The sequence below is a fragment of the Manacus vitellinus genome, unplaced genomic scaffold (genome assembly GCF_001715985.3).
Source record: "Manacus vitellinus isolate BGI_N305 unplaced genomic scaffold, ASM171598v3 scaffold_5_pilon, whole genome shotgun sequence".
Classification (NCBI taxonomy): Eukaryota; Metazoa; Chordata; class Aves; order Passeriformes; family Pipridae; genus Manacus; species Manacus vitellinus.
Window position 1 is genome coordinate 27,356,157 of NW_021940682.1, and position 23,024 is coordinate 27,379,180.

Genomic DNA, 23,024 nt, shown 5'->3' on the forward strand with positions numbered 1-23,024 from the left:
GAATATATTTTCAGACTAAAAATTAATTTCAAATTGTTTTCCTCCTACTGTGACACCATAGCTCACACATGATGAAATTCTAAGAGACAAATGGAAAATATAATAATTACACATCTCAGTGCTAAATGTTTACTGTTTAATCATTTTGGGGAACCTTAATATATGTATGCATAGCAATACTGCCAAGATGGAAAATACAGGTAAAATTGCTGTGCAACTCAAATATCTTTATTAGGTCTTTATCAGGGTCTAACATTTTAGAAGCACATTCTTTCTACCTTCACTGAGCAGCCCTCAATCCCGCAAAGGATCACTCCATCCATGTAGCTTACTATTCTTAAATCATCAGGCAAATCATCTACTTTAACCTATTGAGTACTTTATTCTCTGAACAACATAAAAAAGCAGATCCCATGTGACAAGAGATCAGCAACCTGTAACATCTTCACACTCATACAAACTAGAGGTGCTGTCACAGTTCATCTTCAGGCAGATGAGACTCCACTATTCTATTTTAACATACCCATTCCTAAATGTGTCCTGTCTCCTTCTTCATTTCCCTATTCAGTGTACACTAAACATTGTTCATGGCTCAACTCCATAACTTAAGACTGCTTTAAAGTTCCTTTATTTTCAATGATCTAAACCACAGCAATGAAATTTTAAAAAGGAGGAAAACATAATACTTCATCCATATTAATGTACATCCCTGGTTGCATGTGGAAAGTCAATCAGAGAAGATTAAGATTAATAAGCACTAAGAAACTCAAGTCAAATGGGAACAGAAAAGCTTAATACATACTTTCCATCAGTTCTGTTAGAAAATGTCAGTGCAAATAAGAAAGAGTAGCAATGGCACAGCTGATTATGAATTTGTATCAACAAAGAGCAGTAGCTCACCAGTGGTAAAAAAAAACAGAGTATAAGAGAGGAAAAAAGAACCTTCCCAGAAATTTAAAGCACAGAGGTACATGCTATTTTTTTTCTTTTTTTACAAGAAGGACCTAGTACATTTATTGACTTAACCATGCTCAAACTGCAATAAATACCATAAGTAAAGATAAGAAGATATACTTTTTTTTTTTTTAAGCCACAACACCTTTGTTATGCACATTTCCCACAATATGTGGGACAACTCAAAGTCATGTGAAATGCACATGTGAAATTACCCTCAAATGAGAAACACTCTGGGAGGAGAAAACATACTTTGTGAAATGGGCAAGACTGTGAACAACACCAAATACCACAATGAACCTATGAAGCTGTAATGATTCATTCAAACCAAAAATACCTTAGAGAATATGTATATAATCCAGACATACCTTCTTTGATGTCCAACACACACATAAGCAGAACATAGTGGTAAACAAGACATTTTTGTCATAAAATTTCTCAGCTAAGTGGATACAGCCTAAACTACTGAAGGAGAATCCTCTTCACTTGGATTCCTCAGAGAAAACTCATGAAAAATCAAGACTGTGAGATGAGCACAGATGACTGTAATACTAAAATGTTACAGAGGGAAACACAATCAGGGAAGCAACATGACCCATTTTACTAAGCATAAATTACTTGGCTCATTAGAAAACAAGAGTGTCAAATACTAATTCAAATCCATTTCACTCCTTTAGGTTAGGTTAAATCATTGTAAGATAAAAATTGCAAAAACTATGAATGCTACAATCTCAGGAGAGAAGCAAATCATCAGGATGAGTTAGGAAGAGTTCCTTGATTTTGACAACGGTTGACCAGACAGAACAGAAAAAAATACAAGTTCTGTTCCTTTTCCTTTCTCTGAAGTTAATGGTAAAGACAACTGCACAAAATGAGACAGCCACACAGAACTGAAAGGTCAATCTCTGCCTTGGCAATGCCCATGCCCCCCCCAAAAAACTTTTTCCTCTCTCTCCTTCAGTAAGGGCAACCAAAAACCTATTTGAACTAGGTGTCCTAAGATGACATTGAAGGAATGATGAGCTACTGTTACTAGTGATATGCAGTTCACATCTGATTACTAAACAAACCAAAATGGCTGAAACAATCTTTATTTTCATACTCTTAAAGGACAGAATTCAAGTCTCCAGGTGGAGATATGATGAACTCTTATTAGTTCAGTTATCCAGAAGATAATGCTCAGAGGACTCGCTAATTCAGGGTTCCAGGGCTGCAGAAGTTTCTGAAGGGTAATTCCAACTTCTGTAGAACTGTTTTGCAGAACATCAGCTTCCACTAAAAAACATGATTCCAATCTTGACAGGATACACACATCTTTAAAAAGCATGAACTGCATCTATACTGAGGTACCTGATAACTTAAACCAGTAACCTGGACTTGGGAAGAAATTTGCTTCATCTCTTTCATCTCAGTTCCATATTCCTGATCCCCATAAATCCAGAACTGAATTTCTGTCATTCCAAAAAAATTTTCCAAGAATTGACTCTTTGTTGCAAATTAAACAGCCATCCTTTCTTTAGTTTACCTTTTCTGTTGCCTTTGGGTCTGAAAATTTCACAATATTAAAAAATGCACTGGACTTATCTGCACAGTTTTGAATGGGGCAAAGAAGGAGATGACTGAAGAACAAAATTTGGAATCCAATTGTTACTTGTGGGGAGATGGAGGTCTAGTCTAATAAGGTAATTCACCTAAAGAACAGTTCTGTAGTATAAACCTGGAAAGATAAGCTAACAGAATTCAGTTGCAAAACCCATCTTTCTGCATACTCACATGAAGGAGATTCTGCACAATGCTGCCAAGACTGCACAGTGGAATCTGAAGAATGCTGCTTGGAGACCACATTAGTAAACTCTTCCTCATACATGATTGCAGTAGGAAGTAGTTCGTTGAAATATATTACAGTGAGCACATTTAACCATGATTCATATTTTTTACACTGAATTCAACGATAGAGTTGTTTTGTTTGTATAGTCCTAATAAAAGATCTGTATAACTATTACTCCTATGTTTAATTACTTAATAAACGTATGTCCTAATAAAAATATTAAAAAGATAGGATTTGCATGTTTTAGAGGTAAGACACAGAGAAAGAAAAAGAAAACGTTAAAAGTGATAGAATACATTATTAATTGTACTACAGAACTTGGGGAATTCCTACCAGTAAATTTAATCACACTATGTCTCAGAATATCCAAGACTGCAGTACAATGAGCACATAATATAAGGGGTTTTTTTCAGCAGCCATAATGCATCAAGCATTATGTGATCTTAGTCCTAGTGCCTGCTGCAGACACCCATTCCTTACTGGATAAGGCAGCCTATTTCCACGAAAATAGAAAACGTGCACAATCTTTTCACAGTTCTGCCTGCTGATACTCAGGGCAACAGTGGATAACTCCAATTCGAACCTACTACACTTGCACACTCTGTAACTTTGATTTCCATAGTACACAACAAAAAGTTCTATTGAAACATGTCTCCTGACAGAGACTTTATGCAACTCAAATTTTATCATTGAATTTTCAGCTTCAGTTCTGTTTCATCTTAATTTTCCTACACATCCCCAAAGAGTCTGAAAAATGTTTTTATTTAAAAATATAAAAAAAATCTTTACATCCTATACTTATTATGAAGAAATTGAAATCTAACGACATTTTTTTCAAAATGTCAAAAGTGATGTAGCAGTTTAATTTTATTTCTTTTTAGTACAAAATGCTGAATAGCTAACATGAAAGCAGCTGATGATGTTAAACACAAACTTTCAGAGCTTTTATGTTTCTGACAGCTTGTCACAACCTCCTGGCTGTTACCCCTTTTTTGTTCTAGAATTCAAAGCTAGCTCCAAAACCAAGGTAAACCAAACTCACACTTCTTTGTGTATTGAGGCTTTTCCCTCAGGATAAGGGATGCGACATAGCAGGTACAACCCAAACACTGTTTAGGCTACTTCAAACAGATTTGGCAAGGTGCCCTGTAATTTATTACCTCAACACTGAAACAGAGCTACTCTATCATTTCCTTAAAACATAACTGCACAGAGAAAATAAGGTCCAAAGTGCATTCCTGTTCCCTTTCAGACAAAGTATCACAAAACGTGTAAATATGACAAGAAAATTTATCTCTGAGCAAAGAAAAAAGCCGTTTTCTGAAACTGAATTTAAGGCCTCCTGGATAGCTTGGAGCAAGATACTTGTCCTTCTCAATTTAATGTCTGCAAGACTGGAATAACTGTACTTATTTCATAGGGGTGTTAAAAGAATTAATTGCTTGTGTTTGCACAACTACTTTGAGGATGAAAATTGCTATTTAAGAGCTAAGTGTCAATTCATATAAATAAGCAGAAACTAAACACGTGCACAAACCCAAAACAAGACTATCCTCTCTCCATGTACAGCTGAGCACAGGATCTGAAAATACCATTCTTTCATCCATTACCACATCTCCAAAGAAAACAAGTTCTTAGTAGTCCTTACTGCCTCAAATCCTATTTGCCACTCATTGATCCTGTGACTTTATTTCCCAGCTTGTAAGATGTGCTTACTATACTCGTAATACAAATATGAATATTTAAAATTCGGGTTATTGGTGAAGGTGGACTGACACAAATGACACAAAGCCTGACATGACCAGGCAGGGGGGTTTAACTAAACAACCTCAGGAGATCCTCATCAACCTCATTGACTCTGCAATTCTTTCTTCCTTCTTTCTTCTTATCCCTTGAAATTCAGTTCTCTGATAAGAACTCTGACTTAGTAAATTTTTTCCTGCTGAAGGCCTTGCCAGCTCACATTCCTACAGAAATCACTTGGGTCTTCCTTCTAATCAAATTATTAAATGCTCTCAGACAATGTATTTGAAATGGCCTTAGCTCATTAAGTCCTGCTACAATTTAATTTAAGAGCATGCCATGAATATTAAAATCAAGAAACACATTGCTCTGAGCTGGGCTCTTGTTCTTTTTTTGAAAAATCTCTCAAACACAGTTTTACCTCAACATACTATGAGTTCAATTACATCCACATGCTTGTTTTAGGAACTCTCATTGATATTTTTGATACTTGAGATACTCTGAGATTAGCTCAGTTTGTCAGAGCATGGTGCTAATAACAACAAGGTTGTGGGTCTGATCACAGTATGGGCCATTCACTTAAGAATTGGACTCACTGATCCTTGTGGGTCTCTTTCAACTCAGAATATTCTGTGAAGGTCTGTGAAGGTTCTATGTCTGAACGAATGCGGTAACATGGAACTCTTGCACTAAATATTATGCACTAAATGCCAAAGCTATAGGCAATTTTATATATATCTATGTATCTGCCAGCCCCCGTGCCACGTGCGGCGGAGGTCCGGGGACCCCGGCCCCCAGGCGTGACCACGGTTGGCCCCCGCCCTAGCCCCGGCGGGTGAAAGGAGAGAAAGAGGGGGAGCCTGGCCATGATGATGATGATGATGTATCTGCATAAACATAGACAGATAATATCACATACAGTAATATTGCTTATTGACAGTTCAGTAGTTAGTCAAAGACATTATTTGATCTTTTAATCTTTTTCAGAATATTGTTCATTTTGCATCACTCAGGCCTGCTTTTGCCTAAAGACATTAGGATCATAGAGAACTGAGCAAAATATAAATCTCATCTCTCGAATTAATCAGTTAATTAGCAGATTAAATCAAGATTACATAAAAAATGGCACTATCTTCCAGTACTTTTTCAGTATTTATCTAAGATTGGGGCGGGGAATGTCCCAGTCTTACGGACATTTAGGGCTATTTAAGGACATTAGGCATTTTAAGCCTCCTCAACTGTTTTAATTACATAATAGATAGAGGAACTAAATAGTTTCCCACTTTTATTCTAATCTTATATATCTGCTATCTGACCCATCATGGCAGAACCTCAGAAGGTTTTTCTTCAGAGACAGAGACAGAGAAACCACAGACTCAAAATGATCCACTGAAAATACAACAGGTATTCTTGGAAGGGAGCAAAGGAGGGAAGAAAGGAGGAAGTTGCTGTAATACATTTCCTTAGTTCAAATAGCCATAATGTGTGTAAGAAGCAAAATCCTAATCTTTTCTCGTAACAGTAAAATTTAAAAATACATGAATCCATAGTTATAAAGAGATACATTTGATCAAGCCTTAATCCAGAATTCAACTGGGATTTTTGCAAAGTTACACATAGATTGGTACTCTGATTCCTTCATTGCAGTCTAAGTACCTAATCCTCCTCCAGTGAAATAAACAGAAGGCACTCCAAAGTAATCACTAAAAGTTGAATGACATCCATGCAGTACAATATTAAAGACCAAAGAGTCTACTCTGCTGCAGATTGTTTGTTTTTAATTACACAAAATTTATGTGGAAAAACCTTAAGCTAATCCTTAAATAGCAAATTTTCTGTCAAAACAGTCACAGATGCAAACAATATAAAATCCACCCAGAAAAAATACGGATGCAACCCTTTTTTTAAACACAGATATCACAAAATACCTTTTTTCCTATATAGCTTTTAAAAATGCTGTGTTCTAAATGTATCCTGAAGTCACTTCTCAGACCACTTCCAAAAAATATTCCTCCCGCTTGAATTTTTATTTTCATGCTTGATCCTGCCTATTTAAATATTCATGGAAAGAAATAACAGTTCTACCTGCAGAGTCAGAAAACAAGTCTGAAAATCTCTCCTCACTGTATTTTATTAACAGTATTTTAAAACACTCACCAGTTTGCCACCAGTGGTCCAAGACAGGTACCTTGAAAACTTCTTTTGACCATTTTAGCGTGTCCACATCACAGTGCTCACCAGCTACAAATAATGTTCTGAACCTTTAAATAAAAATAAATAAAGTATATATCTTGATCTGGATGTGCAAAGAAAAACAAGATAACAGATAAAATAAATGCCTCTAGTCACCGTTCCAGATAAAGGGAAAAGATGAAGGGGGGCTCTTAGTCTTGGTATGCTCCTTCCTTCTAAGTAACAATTAGAATACTTGTAGTATTAAGTCAGAAGATCTTGAAAAATATTACCATATTGAACTTGAACATGTAGATGAAAGAATTCAACTTAATTTCAGAACAAGATTTTGGCCAACCCTCCTTTCTGACACTCCAAGAGGGCTTGGAGTGGTTTCTTACTTGGAATCGAAGGCAGGAGCTCAAATGCATAAGCAGCTATCACATCAAATAAGCAAATTTTTTGTACTCATAAATACTCAACATCATTTTGGTAAACTGCTTTCCGAGCACACTGGAAGATACTGATTGTAATGAGTGTGACCCTAATCAATATCTTGCACCTGAACGCTTTTAATTGTAAAGCACAAGCCATTGCTGATGGTCAATAGCTATTATAGTCAATAGCTAACTAGAATTCTAACACAAATAAAAGTTTATGGTAGAAAAAAAACCAAAACATTGTTTAAGTAATAACCATAAATATGTATTTTATGAGACTTTTTTAAGACTCATGTTCATATGGAGGGTACTTCCATCAAGCAGCATATGTAAATTCTGCTCGATTTACTTTATATGGAAAATTCCATCCTTAGGCATGTTAAAAACAACATTCCAGCTATGATTTAAAAATTAAATTAATGAATGCATTAACTTCATAAAGCAATGAAAAATTCTGTTAAGTGTCCTTGTTTTAAAACAGGGCTATTAAAACAGCAGAAACTTGATGAAAAAGTTAAGATACCTTCTTATCCCCTGAGCCAAAAGCAGAATACCTCTTTTCTGAACTACCAGCTCTAATAATCACATTTAACAATCTGCAGGTCAAGATCAACTCTGTGTTGTGAAAAGAAGAAAAATTAGCTCTTCGGCAAATTTACAGCACAAAACCATCAAAAAGAGTATCAGAGCAAAGTGCCACAAGCCTAACAAAGCACAAGAACTATGGAATTATTTTCTCTATCAAACAGTATAGCAAAATAAGGAATGGCAATGGTTATAAAATGTCCAACTGAACAATTTTTTAATAGTTCACTTAAACCTTCAAAGCACGTCACTGCTTCTAAAAGCATTGCAATGCAATGCAGTTAATTGCAGTTAATTGAGAAGAAAGGTCTTTAAACCTCTCTGTTAAATAAACATGTCCTCAGTTGTTCTGAAAATCTACATTTCTAACATGAAATTCAGCACACAGGCTTTTAGGCCCTGTCCAAGAGCGCAGTAAAGGACAGATCAATGTCCCTAACGATCCTGGTGCAATCTAAATTGTTCAATACAGCATGTACATTTTGGGGTCAGTCTAAGCACAAAAGAAACCACACCTCCAAACCATTTCCCAAAAGCAGGAATATTCACATGAGTAATAATCTGAGCTTCACTCTTCCAAATCAAAAGATCATGGAAGTTTTGGGTTTTTCCAATTCTGGATTGCACATACTAGGTTAAGGTACGTTTTCTGGCAAAAAAACCCTCTATCTGCATCATATTAAACAAGATTTTTTTTCCTAAAAAGACAACACTTCTTAACATACATTGGAAATAAAGAACTCTTACTAAATTTTAATGCACCTGGAGTCTACAGACATATATATATATATATATTTAAGCACGTAAAATATAAAACCAGTATTTTTAGATCCTTCTGATTTTTCTCGATTGATGGGTTTGTTCATTTCCCTCCCTGAATAGATTTTACCTTGGCCACAAGTATCCAAGCACTGGAGGTTTGGGTGACAGAGTCAAGAGGGACACAGAACACAACTGCAGCTTAGCTCCTTCTCACAGTGTGGGTGAGGGAGAGCCCCACAAAGGCTCTTCATGAGCACAGCTCAGGACTCCAACAGGAACAGCCACACATGATCTACAGCAGCACAGAGTAGAGGGCAGCAGGCAGAACTGCATAATGCACTTCAATTGTCCCAAATTCTGTGCCTTAATCACGTATCCTCTAGCAGCATGTGTGAAACATCAATTATATGACAAAATATTTCCTTCTTACAGTTTTGAATTTTCTACTTTAATTTCACATCCTCTTGTTTGTGTGTTATGAGACAGATAATGGGAATTTCTTATCTACTTTATATTCATTATTTCTGCACAGTTTTCATGCAGTCTCATATTTCTTTCAAAAGCAAGTGCATTAATATCTAGTATCAGATGAACAAGCTAGAATCTCTAAATTCTCATGATATAAAATGGCAGACCATTTCTCAACAGATGAAAAGTAAAGAAAGCAAAGTAGACTATGGGACACAAATGGCAAATTGTAACTTCTACGTTAATCTAATCTGCTGATTTGTTGCCCCCATTCCATGCAAAACCATCAGTTGCTAATCACTTGGAAATCAGAGTGAACCAGCTCATAACTATTACATCAATTACAGGGCAAAGTGTGATTCTAAATATGGGAAGAGTTAATGGTTTGGTGTTATGAAGCTACCTCAAAAGACGAGAATGGATTCAAAGAGCTGAACAGAACATGCTCAGGTAGATGAGGCTCATGGAATTTGGATGTTACTTGTTTTTCAAACACAACAGGAAGCAGCCTGCTCAGCAGCACTGGATGTTATCAAAAGCTGTGTCTTTAGATCCCCTACAAATATGTGGTTGAACAGGGCCTTTGTCCTACACTATTATAAATTAAACATCTCTTTTACTGCTAAGCATGAGTTGTGTTTAAGACACATTTTGTGTCAAAAGCAAAAAAATTTCAAGATTTGATTGCAATAACCACAAGGAATTTAAAGCATACACACTAGAACCTTTAGAAACCTTACCTATAGTTTTGTGCAGAGGCCAGTGATGCCAGAAACATCAGTTCTTAACAGAAATTTTTTTAACTTATGTCATTTCAAAAGTCATTTCAAACACAAGTCTGTTTATAACTCAATTTACTCCTGTAAATCAAGTACTCCCTCGTATACTGGAAGCTGGCATTGCCTACCAACTCTTTTCCTTAACAGTAACAAACTCTCTTTTTTAACACTTTTTTTTTTTAAGTGATACTGACCTTTATTATTTTTTTAACACAATTTCTCAGGAATGAAATGTACCATGGTGGAAATCTCTTTCTGGACTGCATTCTTGGATGTGGAGGCTCTAAAGTAAGGATTCACTTTAGCCCAGGTAGCAGAAAGATACCTCATTTCTAAGATTCTTCACCAGAAAGAAGAAAGCATTATAGATCAAGTAAATGAACTAAAAGTAAGACTGATTTCAAAGTGATTTAGACAGAATTCCCTTGACTTTGAATAGAGAAGTCCATCCAAGTAACACCCAAACACTAGTATTTTCCTAGAATGGAAATTTTAATCATCTGCTGGACTTTCTTAACAACTGCACCTACTAGATATTAAATGTTGCATTAGAAGGTTTCATAAAGAGATGCCACGTCCCACTGAACAACATGGTCCAAAGATGAGTGAATTATGAGACAACTAAATTTGCAGACAAATGGAGAAGTTCATTTCATATGCGTTGAATAGGAATAATGAAATACCTCTTTATATCTGTGGCAACTGATTTCTGCAAGGAGACTTATCTGGAATTCTCATTTGGTCAGAAAACACGACGACTTACAAAGCAGGCTAGCAGATTTCCCATTAAATGAATACTCTAAAGACAGACTAAGTTATTTAAGTAATTGCCTAAAAAATGCCAAAGAACAGCAATTAAATGTTCTAGCATCTGAATCACTTTCTTGTTAATAAACATCATAGAAGAATAGTGCAGTAGTGTCTCAAATCAACTTGTTTCATATTTCAAGGAGGGGTAAGGATTGATGATAGCACTCAAAACAGATGTAAGAAAGTAAGATGAACTTGTAATGAATACTTCAGGAATAAAATCAGCTTACTAATGATGTCTCAGAGATTTTTTTTGATTTTTAACTTTTATAGATTTTAGAAGTAGATGTGTAGTGAATGTAGATTTTAATGTAGCTGTATTATATTCCTTACCCTGCACCATAATGTTTACACATACCCAACCCTACTACCCCATTTCACATCAATCCCTCTAAAATTCCGTTAGCATGTTTAGTCTTCTTTTCAAGGTAGAATTGTAGAAAAACACCTTAAGGCCCGGACCAGAAGATATCACACAGACACAGCGACCTTCAAGCCCAGAACTTTGGAGGAACTCCAAGGACTGTACATGCTGTGAAGAAGATGAAGATGAGGAAGAAGGGGTCCCAAATGCCCCCAGACCCAATTCCCGAAGGGGCGTGTCAGGGGTCAGAACTGGGGGTGGATAGACCTGGGATTGGATGGACCTTATTATAAAATCACAGAACCACTGTCTGAGCACGCTCACGTGGAATGTATTCCTCTACGCCTACGGACTCATTAAAGGACCTGCTCTCTTTATCTTATACACTAAATTGGCCTGAGTCTTTTTCTCCGCAGTCTTTTAAGCAATACTAATCATAAACTTTCCTGAGCAATTAAGAATGTGGAGGTCTAATGAAACTACATGGCTTTGCATCTTCCCCTTCTCTTTGGACAGGGGCAATAATAGATGTTCTTGTGACTAAATACTGCCTATACAGTCTGACACAGTCTATTTGATGCTGAGCAATTTATTGAACTTCAAGATTAGATATGGCCCAAATCCACATATTTTCCATTTTTAGAATGTTTACCATAAGATATAGAAACTTGGTCTGTAGAAGTACTAAACACACCCAGATCCAAGTCACTGTGACAAGCATCTTATTAACATAATGCTAATAACACATTTTAACCATATGATGCTAAGAACTCTGAAACATGAGTAGGTTCAGTGGCTCAGACTGGATATTCAAAACTAACAGAAGACTTTGACCTTAATCTCTCTGTGCCTCAGCTTCCCATGTGCAAAATACAGATAATACCACTCTCTCATCTCACAGGGGATTTGTGAGGATGAATTCAGTCATGATTTTGAAGCATGCTGATAGTATACTGATAAACACCTTAAAACCAGTACAAGATAGCAAATAGCTCAGTCTTTGGAGCACATAATCATAAAAAATAACAAAGTTATGGGGAGGACAACCAAAACATTGACTAGTTTCTGATTAAACAAATACTAAAGATCCTGTGCACTCAACAAAATGAGAAGTTATGTGGGAAAACAGTACCGGATCACATAATCTAATACTGTATTACAGGGTATAAACACAGTGGAGTAAAATTTAGGATGGATGAGAAATCCTAACTCAGTAAAAGCTCTTTATGTTAGAGTCATAGATATTTTAACAGCTTTCATCTCCTCTGACTATCAATATAAATTTATAAGCAAATAAATGTACACCTAAATTTTCAAGAATATATTAAAATGCTGCTCTACAGAGGTAAGCAGATAGTCCATTATTCTTAGTTCATCCAGCTTATTTCTGGAAGAAACTGCTTCCAGTGTATCCTTAGTTCACCTTTTCAGAGAGTACTGCTTTCCCAAGGTTGCCTCAGGGTCCTGCTGACGGATTGCTCTAATTGCAGTTGGTGAAGTAAAGAAGGCAGCTACTTCATGCTCTGCTAGCACACGGAAATAGGCACCAGCATCTGGCGTTCCCACAGGCTTCCCCTATGGAGAGAATAATTTAAAATGTCACAGAATAAAAATACATCATAATTCCTTGACAGTTCAAGGCTTGAACACGTAACAGTAGTGGCAGCACAGCAACAGAACTAATATCAAGTAAGACTTTGAAGAAGGCTTTGTTAAAAATAATAACACTGTGAATGTATTCACTTGTAGAATTAAATTCACAAGGTTTGGGCACAATCTCTTACATGAACACAACACAGCATATACCAGTTGCTTAGAAAATTAGGACAAATGGACATGCAAATTAAAAGACAGACACAAAGAACTGTTATTGCACTGGCAGCAGAGGGAGCCATCTACATATATCCTGACTGAGAAGCAGTCTGGAAAACACCCACCCTTTGAACAAGGAGTCTCTGGACACTCTGGTACTGCAGCTATATTCCCATGCACAGGTAGCTTTTTTTTTACTAGAAATTTCTCTCAAATTTGGAAAAATTCCCATTTAGCTGCTTACAACTGGCTTCTTGGAACCTTTGTGCTGCTAGCCCACGTGAAGCCTGGAGAGATGCTGAAGAGCCCTTTTCTGTTTTAGTGTGCTACTAAACTGTGGTATGGTTTGGGGTTATTTGTGGTTTTTTTTTTAACTAAATATTGTCTTGAGCTAAATGGCATAGTCAAGAGAACCGTAAAATGAAGTAATAATTTATGAAAATTGTTCCACGGTAAGTAATCCTAATAAAAAAATAATCAAGAACACTTTTCTGTGGTGCTGAAAATATGAAAAGCTGTCAGTACAGAATTATATAGTCACAATCTTACTGTATGTAGTTAGTGCAGTGCATGAACTGCTCCATACATCCTCTGAAATTATTAAAAGATGATGTTAATGTAGAATGAGTTTTAGCTCTACAGGTATCACCATAACCTTTTCACTAGAAAGGCCGCACTTAGAAGATGGACTTTGACAGAATATGCAAGTCAAGAGAGACTGTCCTAGTTAGAACAGCTGGGACCAGCTCATCACTGTGTGGGTGTAACCCAAAACTGTGTATTCTATACCCTTCCATGCCATTTCCCAGAAACTGTTATCAATAGACCATTTACACCATCTGCCCAGAGCAGGCCTGACACCTCAGGCTATAAACTGGGTGTTAAGAGGCCTGTGAGATAGGAGGATGCTCCTGTCCTCACACCCATTGTGGAACTCCCCACCCTGAGGGAGGTACTGGGCATTCCTGCCTGAACCTGAGGATATATAATCTTGGGATCTTGGGACTTCTAATTTTCGTGGGATCCAGAGAAGGACCGGAACTTGGACTGGACTGTGACCACCACTCTCAACCAGACTGCAAGAGCACTCCCAACCAGACTGTGATCACCACCCTCAACCAGACTGCAACAGCACTCTCACCAACAGGGTTTCCCTCTCCTTTTACTTTTGGACTCAGAGGGACCACATGGGGCTCAGCATGGGGAGGGCAGCCCAACAAACACCACTCTGTTCATGCCCCAGGGTGCTGGGTTATATATCTGGGTTTTGTGGGTTAAAACCAATTGTCTGTCTATGTAATTGTATTTATTGTATTGTTTTTATTAAATTGTTACTCTGACTTATAATCTCTTGACTTGGGTTCATCTCCCTTGCTGGTTTACCTTTAAACCAGCACAGACATACACTTTTCATACTGCAAACACAGTTTTGTCAATGTTTTATGTAAGAAGTCACAAACACAGAGAAAGTTTCACTACTGAAATGTCATCATCCTTTCAGCAGTTCACTAGTGACAAGACAAATTCATGCCTTCACCATCCTTGTGGAAATGCAAATTTGGAATAGACAGATTAATTGGTCCAGTGGAAAAAACCAGCATATAAAACTCTAATTAATATTTTTGATTTTACCAAGATGCAAAAGGAAGAGAGGCATTTGAATATCTTCAAAGAATTTACAAAATTCAGTGATTACATAGCACAGTAAATGTCTTTATGAAAACACACACTAATCAAGTTAGTTGCCCCATTCCAATAGGCAGCATGCTGACTGTGATGCAGGCTCACATGAATTCATTCTTTTCCCTCTCTTCCATCTGCACTCCCCACTGCTGTCTTCCCCAGGCTTGCTCTGCATGCCAGTGCCTGGCAAGAGCCCCAATGAATCATTAATCAGATTCAAAGAACATAGGATGGTCTATGTTAGATACCTAGGTTTTGCAGCTTTATGGTGAGATACTGCTGCTGGTGAGAGGTGTGCTCTGAAAGATGTTCACCACAAAAGATTTAAAAAACCAAGACAAAATAGAATGCACAATTGAAAAGTTGGTGGTTTGTGGTTTTTTAAAGGATGAAGCAAGCAGTGAGAAAATAAACAAATGGAGAGAATGGAGAAAAAATAAACAAAAAACCCCAGTTCTCAGCCCAAGTAGCAGAGAGTAGTATAACCAATGCCAATTTTTGCAAATAGCCTATCCTAAATTACCAAACAGAAATGCAACATAATGCCATTTGCTCGCTGAAAAAGTGAGTTATGACCTTTATGCTGCCAGATAACACATAGTCTTGGAAAAGATTTTTCTTTGGGAACTATCTTGAGGCATCACCCTAGCAAACTTCATCACAACTTTTGTTTGTTCATCAGTATTTGTACATGAACCTATTCATTCAAGTTGACATCCTCTCCCTGTACCGTTCACTATACCTGCAGATCTGTAGCCACCTGCTTAGGAGTTCAAGCCTTAATCAGTAATAACTAAACAGTAATAACTAAAACAAATGGTCTCAGACTCTGAAAAATTCCAAATTTCCACAAACTTCTCATTAACTAATTATGTAATTGCAGTAGTATCAATCATCTTGGACATCAAAAAACCTAGCTGTGGAGCAATCTGAAATTGGTTAGTCTAAACAAATGGAAATATCCAGAGCCCATAAAAGGGCTATGTCTGACCCCGAGCACACCCACTCCCTCCCAGGTCTCACTTCACACCTGATCCCTCCCCAAGTTATGTCACAGACATGCCTATGCCTCATACTTCCAGCAAGCCTGAGCCAAAGAGTATCTTCCACACAAGCAGCTAAACCTTCAGTAGTGCATGGATAGGCATGCAGGACTCTGACAGGTTGATATTTATGTCATAAGTAAGCTACAGCAATACCACTGGCACTGTTCTCAGACAGTGTTGAGATGTGACCTGTCTGGTTGCTTGCCTGTGGTACAGGTTTCCTATGCTGCTATAGAAATAGCTTTCTCTTTTCCTTTGGTCTTGCTGAAATTCTAGAATATAAGAAATAAGCTCTAAAGTTATTAAGTGCAATAATCTGAAACAGAATTGTAGACTCATAGAATGATTTTGGTTGAAAGGGCCCTTAAAGATCACCTAGTTCCAACCCCTTTGCCCTGGGCAGGGATACCTTCCACTACACCAGGTTGCTCAAAGACCCATCCAGCCTGTCCTTGAACACTTCCAGGGATGGGGTACCCACAACTTCTTTGGCAATCTGTGCTGGCACTTCACCACCCTCACAGTAAATTATTTCTTCCTAATACCTAATCTAAACCTATCCTCTTTCATTTAAAGCTATGCCCTCTTGTTCTATCACTGATATATGGAATCAGGGGCAGATCCTTACAGAAGAAAAAAAAGGGATTAATGCTTGTCCAGACTGAGACCCATCATTACATTCCCCACAATCTGTGGGTTGTCTGACCAACCCAGAGGGTCTGCCTATGTTACAGAAAACTGAAGCTGTGTGAAATCTGCATGGCGTTCTTCCCCTAATAAGCCATTAATGGTCCTGTTATTGTCTGGTATGTGCTGAATAATTTGGCTTACAATTAAATAATTCTGTAGACTTCTTTGTTTTGCTACTTTAAATATTCCAGTTGAAGCAACTGAAATTTTAGATGCCTTGTATCATGCTGATTTCTTAGCCTGAATGATCAAATACACAGCTGAATGAAACAGAACAGCTCTCAGCAAGAGTACAAGTAAGGCTCTGGTTTACCTCTGGGTCATTAGCAAGATGCCTTATTCACTCTACCATTGCCCTACTTCATTGCAACATTGTGAAGGTTGTTTTCATCAGACCTTATGAAATTATGGATTTGGTCTGATTGTTCAGTCTGGCAGCCAGTCTAGACAAGGGGTCTGTCCCAGTTAGACGTGACCAATTACCTTATGAGAAGAAATGGAAGACGAATCCTGGTGTTGTATTTCCTAATCCTCTCACTGTCTCCCAGTCCTGCCTCTCCCACATTCCTTCTAGTTGCTCAGCTGCAATGGTAGGTTGGACAGTGTTCAGCACTGCTCCTGCCTCTTCAGACACAGCAGCTCTTCTACAGCCTCCTACTGAGTTATCAGCCTTGAATGGCATCAGGCGTATTTTCCCTTTCCTTCTTGGAGCCCAAACACCCTAACAGCCACCATCCTTGCACTGCCTCTCCAGATAAATGTGATAAAGCAGGAGGGTGCTGAGGATAGACCCATTGATGTGAATTTGACAGGCAGTTGAAAATGTCTCCTCTAGGAATTGAAACCTTGAAGGATCCTGAGTCCTGCAGTACAATTCAAAGCAAATCCATTCTTTTAGTATTGTTTTTTCATCTCTTTTTTTTTTTTTTTTAAATATCTGAGTTATAAGAACAGATAATGAATGTCTGGTAATTAGCACATCTGTTCTAGAACAAGCAGCAATCACAAGTATTAAGGCCATGCTGCTGAGAACACAGCTGTGCTGGGCAGGACACGTCTCAAGGATGAAGGACCACCACCTCCCTAAGATCTTGCTTTATGGTGAACTTGCCACTGGCTGCCACATGAGAGGAGCCCCGAAGAGAAGATGCAAGGACTCCCTGAAACAACATCTCAGCCTTGGCCATACTGATCAACATAACTGGTCTACTCTGGCCTCCAATCGGGAGGTCTGGAGACACAACATCTGTAACGCTGCTGAAGCTTTTGAGAAAGCACGCAGGATCACTCTCGAGAAGAAAGACAATGCAGAAAGAATCGTGCCTTGCAGAATATACCATCTAAGGAGTCTTTCTGCTGTGCCTTTTGCAACTGGACATGCCTATCTCGTATTGGCCTTTTTAGCCACCAACGCGCTTGTAACAAACGTCGGTAAAGCCCTTCCCAAATCTTCGTTCACGAAGCCCAGCCATGATGAAGCTACGGTAGCTTAGGTTTGGAGTCACCAGTCTTGGATCTAGAAGAAAACCAAATAAAACACAAACAGTAGGAGGAACAGAAAATTCACCTAACAACTGATAGGAAATAATACCTAAAGACTAATTCAACACTTAAGATATTCATTTAGGGAAAAAAAATCTGGTCCAGCTTTAAAATATTCTTACTAATTCCGCAGAAAAAGTTCCCTGGTGCCTCAGCAGCTGTTCACAGTTTAGCAAATGCATAAACAAAAACTGACATAAGTAAACTAAATCTGAGACAGTGCAAAAAATTTCAGAGCCCCAAAAAACTACAAATAAAATTGTCAGAGAGAGTTCTCATTTATTATACAAAACTTTTAAGAAGTACTGCAAGATGCCACAAGATGCTTACTACCGCACGCAATTTTGATTTTTTTTTTGAAGTTAGCAATATAAACAGGGTACCTGAATTCACAGTATGCTGACATACTGCTGAGTCAATTTGAGGACTATGTACAAATTAGATGCTTTCACTGCATTTCTGCAGGGATCAGTTCAAGACCTATTGCTATTCAGTATCTGCATCAACACTGGAGATGAAAATTGATTTTAAAAGTTTGGCAATAATATCTGTGGTTGGCAGGAACTGAAAGCATGAGAAACAGGAATAGGGCAGTCAGAAAGAGAGTGATCTGTCTCACCTAATTTAAAAAAGAAAAGTAGGAACACACACTTCTTGTATCAGCAAGGAAGATTCATGTAGAAAAGACTTTCTTTTAATAACCTACCAAGAGACTCTGAGATAGACAAATAGATAGGAACATCTTTCTGGAAGTACCTAGATTTAGCATGTAATTTATGAGATGTCAAACAGTTGAGCAGACATCCTGAGGCAGAATGTGCAGATGATTATGATTTCATACATGATTATGAAAGAAGATTCATAGGCAGCAAGAATGATCAAGAGGATAGAAAAGTTCTCGTAATGGAGAAAGTGAGAAGCACCGGAATGGATTACTTGAGGAAAAAGACATACAAGAAGAGCTATAATAAAATATCCAACAATGCATTGGAAATAGCACATCTGACCCCTAACAACAAAGGGTTCTTCAATTAAAGCTAAATTCAAAATTATAAGGAAATTTTCTCTGCATAGGAAATGTTACATATGGAACTCAATGCCAGTAAAACCTGATGATGCCAAAGCCCACACAAAATCCTGACATACCAGCATTCAAAAGAATACATTCATAGAGGCATTCCTCTTTCTGCTGGTGACCCTGCTGCCAAACCTCCACTAAGGACTTGAAATGACATATCCTACTGAATTCTCTCCAAAAATACAATGAGAATGAGTGATGGCAGAAAGGTCACAAAACTGCCAGACTTCAGAGACAGCGCTTGCTTTGTAAGCTGATGATACTGGCTTAGAAAAACAGCAAGAAAGGCTGCATGTCTCCAAGAATTGTGCCAAAGGAGAGTAATTTTAAACCTGCTGCTGTTGTTATGCACCCTGCAGATTTGTTGCAACAGCAGGACCTCAGTGAGCATTGAGAGGAAGACTCCAGGTGCACAGCAATGTCTTGCTACAGCTTTGTGTGGGACAATAGCTCCTTCTCTCTCCTAGACCAGTCAAATGAAGTCCTTAATGCATAGTTCCTTGACAAGTGTGGGTATCCTCTTCCTTACCCTAACTCCAGTTCAAAGTCCCAAACACTGGAACTACAATGCTGCCTTTTTTCTGACATCACAGTACCACAAGGAGTAGCTAGATTTTCTCTTCATGCTGCCCTGTTGCTTGCAGGTTGAAATCCTATTAGCAAGAGTAACCCAGAGTGGGTTGTGAGTCTTCAGGTATCTTATATATAGCTGAAGTTTCTCATGTCTTGGAGAAAGACAACCCAGGATAGATTATTTAAAAAAACCCAAACAAACCAAACCCAAAAATATACTTGCTGTATTCAAAAGATTTCATCACTGTTTTCACATTCCTGACAATGGTGTAAGAGCAAGTAAAAACTGAAAGCATGTAGTTTCCATAGCAATTATTAAAACAACAAGTTGTCACCTAAGTAATTTAAAAATAAACAAACCATATTAAATCGTGAGAATATGAAGTCAGCACAGTTTACATTCAACAGTGGTTGTCTGCAGGCAAAGGGGAGGAGGTGTTCTTTCCCCACAGCTAAACAGCATACTGATAATCTCTAACCAAAACCCATCATTAGGTAATCATTTAGGAAATCTGACTACAAATTTATGAATATTCACTGTTAAGACAGTCTTCTGAGCAGAAGAAAAAATATATACTATTCTCTTTGTAAACATTATTTTTATTCCTGTGTGTACAGACGCATTTCTTTTCTTTCCATTTTTAATCCTCAAAAAGATAACATTGATGTCATGAACAATGTCTGAAGCCTCAACTGGTGGCATCTCAGAGAAAGAAAAATGGGAAATGTAATGCTTCTGTTTAATAATGTTCTCACCAAGAGCAAAAAAATCACAAAGCAGACGTAGGTCAACCAAATATTAACTCTGATTTTTCTTTAACCATCACTATTAAAGAAATAGGATTTTTACTCTTATTAGTTTACAAAACCAAGTGTAAATTCAGAGTTGCCTTTATAATGACAATAATCACGTTGATCCCAATTCATTCATACAGAGATAAAACTTCACTGTAAGACAACTATGTAACAGAAAACACTGAAGGACTCATCACTTTACTCCCTACACCTGTTAGAATGAAAACCTCTTTATTACAGTGATTCTCTTCTGACGATTCACACAACAGTTTTAATCTGGCCTAGCACATCATCAGTGGTCAAAAACAGGCACTATAAACTATCATAGTCTTTTTATTATCTCCAAATACCTGCCATTTGTCACACACGGCTTTCCTCTTCTACTTAACTAGTGTGGTGCTGCTGAGTTAATCCCCTTAGAATGAAGAATCTAATTAACATCTATTAGGTCCTTAAGCATTAATTAGACTATAGTAATTTAATATGCAAGCTAATACAATATTTGAGTCCGTAAATGGGCATTTCTGATACTGGATGAAGTTTCTGCTCTTTCTTATTCAGAAGATGAAGGAATTCAACCACAGTGGTCCCCAGCCTTAAAACTATAGGAATTTACTGGAACATCACTGGGGTTTTTCCGGACAAACTAGAAAATGGAATTCTTTTGTAACAGAATTAAACTTAAAAAATAATAAAAATTATTTCTTTCTATATTTTTTATTATTTTGTTTCTATTTTTCTAGTGACAGTCATTTATAACTGGAGCTCTTTGTTTATTTATTTGTAGAGATTCTGAAGCCATTGAAGCTCTCAAAATTGCTATGCAGCATATGGAGATGAAATAAAAATGGAGATGGGGTTTGAAAAAGTATCCAACATAAGGTAAATTGTGCAATTTATAAAAACAGCCTAGAAAAGAGCTCAATATCTTTCTTTTCCAAATTTCACACTTTAAGTGTCCATTCAATACGAATAGGTATGTGTCTGCTGCCTCCAAAATTTCTTTATTAAATAGCAATGGAACATAAAAAATACCTTATTAATAAACTAAGATTCTAAAATATTAAAAATTCAAAGCAACACTTTTTAACTAATGGATAGAACATCTGAAAACTCCAAATTACTAAATACACTTAGAAATATAAGTAACAGCCGTACATGAGGGGGAAAACAGAGATTACTATCCATACAGGTGTACTTACATAGCCTGTAGGCTTTCCTTTATGAACCCATCTGCATATGGTAATGCACATGTATGACATACACTGCAAGGACAAGCTCTTAGCAGCAATGCTGAGATTTCTCACACTCCTACACATCCAAATAAGAATTAGGTCTATGAAGTCTTTAGTAAAAACAGTTGACAGTTTACTATTTCATGTGCTGCAAAACCAGCAGTGACCCTAACTAGAGAGCTATTATATACTGCAGTTAGTGATCCACACAACACTTGAGATGAGAAGATGCAGCCCTGTGTTGTGTTTGCCCAGAACATCTATTCTGCTTGAGTAAATCCAAGCAAAGTTAGAAAGCAGACAGTTCTGGCTGGTGTGGAGAACTTATACCAGAAAATTCATCTCACATATTGATCTATACTATCTAACACCAAAAAAAGTCATCAACTATAAGATCACCAAAAATTAGACATTGCTTTTCTGAAATATATTTCTGTTTTATAAATCTTGAACATACTTATTAACTCTGGTTACCTCTACAAACAATGTAAGTTGCTAAGAATGTAGATGCAAGATTGAATGACAGCATGTTAGTATTCAAATATAGCTTACAGTGATGTCCACACATCCTTTTAAGCCCTACAGAAAACAAAACAAGGTCAAAAAAAGTAACAGGAATTTTTCACTTAAGGATATTGAACTTCTAAAGATTTCACAGGGATTTTCATACTATAAAGTATGAAATATATATATTTTTATAGTATAAAGACGAAACAGCAAAGATTGTTACCACTAGTTAGGAGAGAGACAAATGGAGTATCTTAGGATTGAAGTGCAGCCCACAAATTGTTGTTCCTCACCCTTTCACCTCAGGAAAGCGCAGGCGAAAAAAGACCACCGAATATCTCAGTATGCAAAGTCATTTTGGGAGCCAAAGCCGGTTTCTCTTGTTCGCAGTGGTCTCTTCTGCCCCCACAATAATGCATAAAAGAGCATGCAGACTGTTTCTCTTCTTCATAAGAAAATAATCTTTTTATAATCAATAAAAAGAAAATTTTTTTCATAAGCAGTTGAGAACCTACATGACTCAACTGAAGATACTAAAATCAATCCCCAAATTATTTAGTGGACGTTTAGGAGTTCTCACAGAGGAGGAATCTGACATGTCTGACCTCTGAGACAAACAGCTGTGTGATATGCACGCATGCCCTACAAAATGTCACAAATCCACCTCTGCATCTGGGGCTATTTGCAAGTTCAAGAACACAAGTATATAACGCTTGTTCTTCTGAACATTTTTATCCATCTAAACAAATGCACGTATTTGAACCCAAGAACTGAGGTAAAATTCCTGCATTCCATCTTCCATATATAGGTGTATTTAATTACCTAGGAATCCTTTCTGCAGAAGAATCTGTCTCATGAGTTTATCATAGTCTCTCTCTTGCTTGTTCCTCTTAAATTCTTCCTTTCTTTTTTTTGTTGTTTTCTTAGTATTTTGCCCAATTGCTTTTAAAAACACCTTCTCTCTTTTAAAAACTACTTGACTACTTTTAATTTGGACCGTCCTAGAAAAAAATCTTGCTTCCTAATGTCTTTCAGAACTTTCATGTGCACTAAGAACAAAGCATTGCTCCCACAAGCAGCAAGCTGCCACTCATCGACTCAAAAGCTTTTCAGAAGTTCCACAGTAATTTGGTTTTAAATTCACAGAAGCAAGTGGGT

At 37.3% G+C, this 23,024-nt stretch overlaps 1 protein-coding gene across 1 annotated transcript in view; it reads right to left on the reverse strand.

The window, feature by feature from the left end:
* Nucleotides 1-23,024, reverse strand: part of ACSS3 (acyl-CoA synthetase short chain family member 3) — a 79,857-nt gene that overhangs the window by 23,211 nt on the left and 33,622 nt on the right. Inside the window, exons 9-10 of the mRNA XM_029963501.1 lie at nt 12,329-12,480; nt 6,683-6,786 (exon numbers count right to left, since the gene is read on the reverse strand). Coding sequence (XP_029819361.1) covers nt 6,683-6,786; nt 12,329-12,480 — 256 coding nt within the window. The remainder of the gene's footprint in view (nt 1-6,682; nt 6,787-12,328; nt 12,481-23,024) is intronic.